Source organism: Gracilinanus agilis, chromosome 1, assembly GCF_016433145.1.
Source record: "Gracilinanus agilis isolate LMUSP501 chromosome 1, AgileGrace, whole genome shotgun sequence".
In the NCBI taxonomy this organism is placed as follows: domain Eukaryota; kingdom Metazoa; phylum Chordata; class Mammalia; order Didelphimorphia; family Didelphidae; genus Gracilinanus; species Gracilinanus agilis.
In genome coordinates this window covers 622,550,664-622,560,575 of record NC_058130.1, presented here as the reverse complement: position 1 = coordinate 622,560,575, position 9,912 = coordinate 622,550,664, and the positions used below count along the sequence as shown (strand labels likewise).

General features: G+C 36.1%; 1 protein-coding gene across 1 annotated transcript in view; it reads right to left on the bottom strand.

Annotated features, from left to right (window-relative positions):
* Positions 1-5,156: 5,156 nt before the first annotated feature.
* The window catches only part of WWP1 (WW domain containing E3 ubiquitin protein ligase 1), a 112,299-nt gene continuing 107,543 nt past the window's right edge, over positions 5,157-9,912 (bottom strand). Inside the window, exons 23-25 of the mRNA XM_044668297.1 lie at positions 8,623-8,719; positions 8,219-8,291; positions 5,157-6,839 (exon numbers count right to left, since the gene is read on the bottom strand). Of these exons, the coding sequence (XP_044524232.1) occupies positions 6,740-6,839; positions 8,219-8,291; positions 8,623-8,719 (270 nt within the window). The 3' untranslated portion in view covers positions 5,157-6,739. The remainder of the gene's footprint in view (positions 6,840-8,218; positions 8,292-8,622; positions 8,720-9,912) is intronic.

The window sequence follows — 9,912 nt, the reverse complement described above, 5'->3', positions numbered from 1 at the left end:
TTTATTTAAATGTGCCATTTGTTGTTTTCCCTGATGAAACGTACATTACTTAAGAAAACAGAATGTTTAGTTTTTGCATCCCTAGCATCCAGCACAATGCCAAGCACAAAGTAGATGCTACACTGCTTTTACTGATTTATTATTAGTGCATTTTTCTTTTCCTTATTTAGGTCATCAAGGGCTAAAGAGAGTTTGTTACATAGAAATCTTAATAGGTTTTTCTCCCTTTTTGCATCCGTTGTCTTCTTTTAGTTTCATCCATTTTCTTTGTTGTGTGGTTTGCCATAGTCAAAGAATTTATTAAGAAAGTAAACAGAAACAATGAGCTTCTCCCTGCTTAGCTAGGCTGTTTCTCAGAACTTGGATACAGTCCATTGCTAGGGACCATACTCAAAGCCTTTCCTGCATGATCAAACTTGTACTTTGTTGACACGACCTTCAAGAATCCAGGATCCTCTTTTTGCCATAGAATAACATCTGAGTTTTATAGTGCATTAGGGTAGACAAAAGGATTGGCCTACAAACGAATACACCATAATCGTGGATCTTAATCTAGTACAACACCCACACTAACCATATGAAGAAGCTAAGGCAAAGGGGAATTTAAATCATTTGTTCAAAATCACATAGAAATTATCAGAGATAGACTTTAAACATGGGATCTTTGACTTCAGAAGCAGGGTTCTTTTCACTGTACAACACTAGGATAATCCATTGCCCTCTCTTACAGGACTTTTTATATTGGAGAGGCTGTGATACACTGATTTTCCTTACAGTTCTCCCCTCTTCCCGCTGTTCTAAGACAAATAATGCCACCTAGTCTTTCAAGGCAAAGAGTTCACATATATTATCAATCAATCAGTCTATGCATTTAACATTTTTTTATCAAGCACGTACTACTTGCAGAGCACTGTGCTACTCTTCTGAAAGCTTTGGCCTGGGCTAGAGATGAGACCTGAGCCCTTTCTGTTCCCAGGAGCTGAGTCACATTGCTGCTGCTTGTTTCCAAACTTGGTGTTCTTGCTACATTACGTAGAGACTGCAATCCTCCTTACTTTGTAACACCCTTGGGCACAGAGATCTTCCTCAATCCACCTTGGATCTGGGAGATAAAACTGCCAGTTGGCACCTGTTCCCACTCTGGGGCCCTCAGTGTGGGTCTCAGACCTCCTCCTGCCCTGCCCCCAGCATCTCCCTTGCACTGGATAGCATGCTCCTGGTCACATCTCTTCCTCAGTGTCAGACTTATGCTTCTCTATGCCAAGAGGATATGAAAAAATGGACACTTTTTAAAAAAATTTACCAATTAGGATTCAAATATGTTTTCTATGTCTGTTTGGAAGTTTTAGGTGGGGAGAGCTTTTTGAGATTTGTGTTATTCCAATATCTTGGCTCTACTTCCCAAACCACTGTTTAGTAATTCATTGTTTTTTCCTTTTGGGTCTGTTTTGTTTGTGATCCTGGAATTGATTATTTTTGTTGCATTATGGGTGTATTTACTAATTTTTGCCTCTTTATACTTATTTGTAAAATCTCTGTGCCATAATACACGGACAGTTTTCGTAACAGTTCCATGTGGTGCTTAGAAATGTTGTCTTTTGCTGTCCCACTTAGAAGATGCCATTAGGTGTTTTAGCTCTAGTTTCTCCAGCAATAGTTCTATTTTCCCTTTTTTATTTTTCTATTAAACTAATCCAAAATGGACAGTGAATTCTGCCATTGATAGCTTATGTCTTTTTGTAACAAATTCATTTAATGAACTAGTTATGAATGAATAAAATTAATTAGTTTCCATTAATGAATTTATATGCTAAATGTAGATGGACATTAAGTTCAATACTGACAGTGGTTTGTCACCTGTGGTTCCTTTTCAGCATATTTTGTTGGTATATTTTTACATTTTTCAAATTACTTCCATGGACCCATTAATAAGTTACCCCCTGTATATCATTTCTAAATGCTTTATATATTGCATATTGCAACTATCATATTTTGGTGACACTAGATTTGGCCCCATATACATACTAGTGGATTTTAACATACATGCTGTTTTCTCAAAAACTCTCTGTTGTCTCAGTTTCTCAGTCTCTCAACTCACAAGACCTACTCATACCCCACCTTCACTGCCCGCACCTCAGTCAACATTAAAGGGATGGTTATGCTCTTGATTTTGGCATCACTGGCGTTTCATGATCAAGAATGCTGACATTTCTTTATACAACAATAACCTTTCTATTATTTAATCTCTTTTGATATCTTATTCTCCTAGGACCTTTCTTCATTCTTATGATCACTTAGTAGTCTCCCAGGATCTGCCCACTTTATTCTTTTCTAAATCTTACCCCTTTAGTTAACCACTTAAGCCTTACCTCGTCCTCTGCTACCGAAATCTGTGCCCACTTGCCTCCTGCCATTCTGACTTCACAAACTTCAACTCTGGATTATTCGGATCATTTATCTCCTTCACTCCTACTTTGTGTGTGGCTAAAATGTATTGGCTGGGTCCAGTACAAATCTGTCATTAAGCCCAACCAGGCCCTCAGTGCAGCAAGGTAATGTTGACCCCTTAATTCATGCTGTCACTCTCCCCACAGAGGCAATTCTCAGGCTTCCTTCTACTCTCTCAGAGGAGAGACTATTCACTATAAACTCTCTCCTTCCCTGCTCCAAAGCCTTTACTATCATTTCCCATCCTTCCTTTAATCTCTGATAAAGCCAGCCCTTTTGCCAAAGAGGGCAAACAAACGCTCTGCTCTGAACCCTGGTACAGCTATAGGTGTTAGTATTAGAGCTGGAGCCAGGAAAATCTGAGTTCAAATCCTCTTTCCTCTCAGATACTATGACCCTGGGCAAGTGACTTAAACCCTATTCGCTTTAGTTTTCACACGTGAAAAATGGAGATACTGATAGCACAAATCTTCAATATCTAGTGTAAGAATAAAACAAAACAATCCATCCATATAAAGTGCTTTGCAAATTTTCAAGTGCTATAAAACAAAAATTACTGTTATTGATCCTATTTCCTCTGTTCGACTGTCCTGGGCTCACTGCAGCGCTCTGTTCTACCCTTCTATCTCTCTGTACTACGACAGGAATAATTCCCAGACCTAGAAAACGCTCCATAGCTCCCATCCTACATCTGCCTTCCTGTTCGGTGAATGCTGCTTACGCTCATTTTCTCAATGTACACCCTCTCATCCGTGGCAATGTGACGCCCAATCCCATAGCGCAACCCCGAATAGCTCTCACCAAAGTAGCCAATGAAGTCTTATTTGACAAATCTTGTCTCTTCCTTTCTTCTCATCTCCTGGCCCTCTCGGCAGCATTTGGCACTGCCGACCCCTCCTCCTTCCTCCCGCCCTCTTTTCTGGCTGTTCCGGCTATTGCCCTCTTGCTTCTCCTGGGACTGCTACTCATTCTCTTTGCTGGATCATCATCTATCCCACACCTCCGACTATGTATCCCAAAGCTCTCGCGTGGCTCTCTTCTCCCTATCATTGAGTAATAAATGATCATTACATGGAGCTAACTCAGACCCGGATAGGCAGCCCGAGTCTCTCCGGGCTCTCGTTAGAAATCTGCACCTGCCCACTGAACATTTCTAACGCGATATCCCAAAGGAATGTCAGACTTAATGTGTAGAAGGTATAATCCATGCTTCTCCCGCAGACCTATTCCACTTCCCATCTTTGCCATTTCGGGTGAAGGCACCAACAAACACCCTTCCAGTCACCCAGTTTGCAAACCTGGAGACATCCTCAACAGCATTCTCACTGCCACCCCATATATTCGATCAGTAGCCGTGTCTCAGCGACTCTCCCTCTCCTGCAATCACACAGAAACCCCACTCGTTTGGCTCCCGAGAACCTCCTGCGGACTACGGCCACAGTCTCCTAACTGGTATCCCAGCCCCAGGTCTCTTGCCTTTTAGTTCATTCTCCTCACAGCGTCAGATCTTGCAGGCTTCAGAAGAGTCACTGGTTCTCTATTAATCACTAGTTCTATCCTGTCCTTCCAGACTGATTTCAGATTATTCACCATCACACATTGTACACAGAAGACAAATTGCTTTCTGCACCCAAGACACAACATTCTATTTACTATGTCCACATCTCTGTGTCCTCTCATGCATGATATAGTCTCTCTTACACCTCTTCAACTCTCTTCTAGATCCCTTCAAGATTCAGCTAAGAGGTCCAGCCCTGTTTCGTCTTTACCTGGAATCTGTATTTTGTTTTACTTGAATAGAATGGACAGGACAAGAGATGAATCACTAGATCTGAAATTATGAAGATCTGAGTTCAAAACAATGTCTCAGACACTCTCTAGCTATTTGACTTGGCAGGTCACTTAACTGGTCTGTCTTAAGTTTCCTCATATGTAAAAAGGGGGACAACAGCACCTACTTTTAAGGCTTGTTGTGAGAAGAAAATATTTAACTTTAAAGAACTATATAAGTGCCAGCTTTAATTATCACTAATTATTACACCTGTTCCTCTCCTAATATGATTTAAGTTTCTTGAGGTCAGAGGAATATTAAAATTTTTGTCTATATATCTTCAAACCCAAGAACAGTGCCTGGCACATGGTAGGGATAATTTATACTTGTTTAACTGAATAACAAGTTGTTATATTCCTAACATATATTTCTAACTTACTGTCTTTCTGTTAATTGAGAATCATGACATGAGAAACAATTTTTTAAAAAAGCCTTTCTATAATCAAACCATCTTAGTTGCTACTTCCCAATAACTAAAATATTCTCTGAATTCTCATATTTGAAAAGCCCCATTGGTTCTTTCAGAATCCATGTTTTCTAGGAAGATTTCAATGTAAATTCCTCAAAAATGATTTCCCCCCCAATACTTTAAAGTAAGAATTAGTCTAGCCAAAATACTTTTCGGTCACAAATATCTACAAAGGAACAGATTGCCTCACTCTTTAGGTAGGAAATCAAAATCTAGACATTATCTTCATGTTTGATGTGAACATCTTCTAGTGTAGTTTAAGCCCATGAGCATCCTATTTTTAGAAAAAAAGAACTGTTTAATTACCATCTATCACATAAGCCTTCATACAACATAATTTAAAAAATCCTTTGGTTGTGAAATTGTCCTGAAGTGTCAGAGTCGAGAATATGGGAAAAGAGTCTTATAGCCAATAGGATCACTGCTTTTATTTAACCTGTACAGAATAAATTGTGAATTTCGAATAAAAAGGCAGAACACAATCTAAGTTAATATGTAGAAAAATAAAATTTTGGCAAAGTAAAAACTTGTATTGGGAAAATAAGTAATATGCCAGTATTTTCTGTACTCACCTAGCAGTGAAATATGTTACAGATATAATATTTTAAGAAATCAGTTTCATGGGTATATAAAATTTTGTATAAGTTAATTTAATGGAATTTACAGTGCATACTGAAAGCATGATACAAATGGTAATTTTAATTTTCTTATATTAATAAGGAAGCACAGTTTGCTACAGGTAGCACTTAACATAATTCACATCAGATTTATAATTTGTTACACAATCTTTGCAGTTCAGCAAATGCCCTCAATACTGGTAAAAACAATTCTAAAATGTTGTTCACTTAGGACAGAAAATAACTTTGTCTACATTAAAAAAATGACAATATTTTAATATATGCTTATTTAATTCAAGTAGAAAGAATTTTACATGAACTTAAAGAGGGGTGAAAATATTTAAAGAGTAATAGAAAATCATTAGTTTTATAAGTTTAAGTGTTCAAAAGTTTATGTAACTGTCAATTGATTTGGATTTATGTAACCAAAAACTGGAACACAAAAAAAAAACAAAACAATGAAAGTTCACAATACTTTTCATATATTTCTAAGTAACAAATTAAATCAATTTACCATGAACCTAACCTGAAGTATAATCAAGGATTAAGATGAAACAAAACAAAAAACCTTGTAGGAATAACAGAATTTCTTTTTTTAAATTGAAAATTACCTAAAATCCCAAGGTAATATGTAAACAAACCTTTATGCTGCTCAATGAGTTCTGTCCAGTTCCTATAATAAACTGCTAAGTGGCATCAGTTGTATAGCATTCACTTTATTGTATGGGACTTTTATGAAAGTAAAGGTTTCATTCATTATTTTTGCTGCATCATTAAAGTAGCAGAGAAGGGTTAACCTCAACTATTATACTTATTTTAAAAATAAGTTGACAGAATTGGACATCTGTCTTCAGAAAAGCCAGCAGCATTTTTCTATGTACTCTAGGTAAGTGTTGGCCTAAGTCTTTAACACCATCCTGAACAGCCATGCAATTAAAACAACCTTGGGAGATATTGCATAAGGTAGGACATGGAGCAGTTTGCACATTTTTGTTTCTGGATAATATAGCCAAGGTAAAGCAAATCCAGGTCTTTTTCAATGGCTGCAATGTTTCATATACTTAGAGCTCTATAAAACTAGAGCCACTAGTATATATGTATATGTACATTTATATTTTAAATAAAGTCTATTGTCTGCTTCAAAATTTAAGGGTGGTTTGTTTTTTACTGGTCAGTCACCTCAAAGGGGCAATAAATAACAGTAAAAAAGGCTGAATGTTTTGCATATCTTTGTGGAAGAATGTAGAACATTTACACTTTTTAGAATTCCAGAAAGGTCACTGTATGGCCTGAACAGCTTATATACAACATCTGTGCAATTTTACTTGGCTGAGTATTTTAATGCAAGAGCTCCTCTAGGACAAGAAGCCACACTTATTCTTGTCCAAATCCCTCTGTCTCTTCTATTGCAAAAAGAAGTTTCTCCTTTAGCTGTTCGTAGCTTTTATATGGTGGTAGATCCAAACGATTAAAGCTGAATAAGAAGAGATAAAATAAATCATACATATTTATATAGAGATGCATATTTAAAAGAATTATATTTTTAAACCCAAAATGTTATGAAAAGGTTTGCTAAGTAGTTTTTTAAACAAAAGTTTTTTGATAATAAGTAATTCATTTATTGTTATTTAAACGGTTGTAAAGTCACTAATATATACTGATATCTAGAGATAGCAAGGTGGTTCACTGATTAGAGCTCTGAACCCAGAGTAAGGAAAAACCCATAATTCAGATTCAAAAAACCAAATTTATATCTGGCCTCAAGATATTTACTGAGTGACCTTGGCCAAATCATTTGTTCCATCTCTGCCTTAGTTTCCTCAACTGTTTCAGGACTGTTGTGAGGATCCAATAATATCTGTAAAACTTCTTTGTAAACCATATAGTACTATAAAAATATTAGTTATTATTAATAGCATCAAATTCTTAAAGTCTTACTTGCCCAAATATATAACTATATAAATATAGATATATCACAAAATTCCTAGAGAAAACTGAAAATACAGCCAGTTCTTGCTTCACATAGGTGGACTGCTCAGCAGACCTCCCCTTCTCCTAGTAAAGGGCTCCAGGTGACCCCAGCCCATCTACAGTTCTGCAGGACCCAGAAGCACCTTTCATGCCTGGGTCTCCTATGGCTCCAGACCTGGAGTGAAGAATCCCTGACCCAGGGCTGCACTGGCTTCCTCCCCACCCCACTTCCAAGGGTCTGAGCAAAAACTACTGCTTGCCTGTTGAAGAGCTGAATTTGCATAATAGGAATTTATATAAAGCAAGAGTTATCTATATAGCCACATAGGGTAGGTGAAGAGCATGCACAGTTAAAGAAAATTATTCAATTTACCTGCATTCCAAAATTATGCTAATATTTGTCTGCCTATGTTGCATTTATGGTTTCTTATGACATCTCTTCTTTGCCTTAAATTTTTTATCCACTCAAAGCATTCCACTTCTCTGCTCCATCACCCTACTCACCCCTGAATACTATGTGCCTAAAATAATCATCTTTTACCCCAAGAGTTTCAAAAAGTATTTGCCTTCTTGATATTTAACATATATATGTTTAATTGAATAAAAAACTTCAAGTGTTAACATTTTTTAAAAAGGCACATTATTTTCCATGTTACAATAGTAGCTGAGGAATATGAATTTTTGCCTACATAGGAGGTATCACACTATACCAAAAAGAGCACTAGTCCACGAATCAGAAAATGTGGGCTCTGATTATGATGTGCTCAGTACTAGTCTGACATACCTGAAATATATGTCATAAATAAAGTACAATATCTCAGAATTAAGAGATACTTCATGCTCCCTTCCACTCAAAGAAAAAAAGAGATTTATTAAACTCACCATGTATGACTTCGTGGTAACCAGGTTTCTTTGCCAACTTTTTCAATGCAAAATTTCTGAGGACCATTACTGCCTAAATTAGGGAAGATATATATATATATATATATATATATATATATATATATACATATATATATGTGGTTTGTTAAATATGTTTACAGTTAGTAAGCAGTTAAATTTCAGAATGGCTATAACATCGTTGAGACAAGAGTTCATATAAATTATGAGTAATTCAAAATTTTTTTACCCTGTTTTTGCATCTAAAATTTCAAAGAACAGATTCAGTTATTCTAGAAAAAAATCTTTCTATTCTAGAAAAAAAATTGATGATTACATTATGCATTCACAATTCAGAATTATAAATGAATCTTCAGAATAAGAAACCATAATACAATTTTACTTACCCATGAGTTCAGCAAATCCTCCTAAGGGTAGTCGGCAGGTTCCAGTGACAAACTGCATTAGACGCATTCTAACTTCATTGTCTGTCTCTTTCACAAACTGCCAAAAAAAATTTCAAACTTAAAGCAACACAAAACCAATAATCAATTGCTTGAAATCTGAAATGTTCAAAATACTTCATTTAAGATACCAAATATAAAAGAATGAAACCATTTGGAAAATCATGGCTAGGAGATAGCAGTATGGTATAACAAATGGGAAGAGGGGAGCCAGTATGAATTTTAATGATATTTTAAGTTGTATCAAAATATGCTGAAGAAAATAATTGATAAAATTTATATTTTAAAGGTAAAACAAGACTTAAAAAACAAGATTACTTACCAAGATTTTAATAACTATTCAAACTAATTGGTTTTCCAACTCGGGACAAATGGTTTCATCATATAATTAGAATTCAATGAATTAAAGCAGATTTCAATAGATGGACTCAAAGTTAATAAGTATTTAAGAAATTCAACCCTCTAAAGGGTGACATCTTTCTGTTTAAAGAGATGAGTGAAAAGATGGTATGTTTACAGTAGAAGAGATGAAGCAAATGCTGCCAAGTTCCTTATTTTACAAATGAAGCCCCTAGGATAAGTGATTTGTCTAGCAAAACACAGATGGTAAGAATGAGAAAAAAAGGAGAACCCTAGGTATCTCTGATTCTAAATACAACAACCTAATCCTTTATGCCATGCTTCCTCCTTCTGATGTAGAACATTAAAAAAAAATAATCTAAAACTTCAAAATTTGTCCTGTAAGTCTCTAGGATAGGAGACGAGAATCATTTTGACAAATCTACTAAAGTGTTCATATCAGAGGCAGTGCTGAAAATATCTGTTAGTACTTTTGAGAATCTTTCATTTTACTGATATGGTCCAATGGCACAGATCACAAGCCCTCCATTCCAGCCTATCCTGTCCAACTTTTGTCTATCTATGCTCTCCCATACATCTTCCACAAAGGGTACATACCTCATGTATTGAGGACTTTCACCTAAATCTCTCAACAATGCAGCATAATAAGAAATTCTGTAAGCTGCCCATCAGTTATTCCTCACTTTGTTTGTTATTGGCCATTTTGCCCCCAGTCATGTTTTTTACCAATAGTTCTACAACATAATCTTTTTTTGGGTAATGTTGTAGCCTATCTGTGTCCATCCTGAGTCTGTCTTTCCATTATCTTCTGGTGGCCCTTAGTAATTCTTTGAAGGCTTGAACCTTTGTTTCAAGTGAAGGTTGGGGTCATTA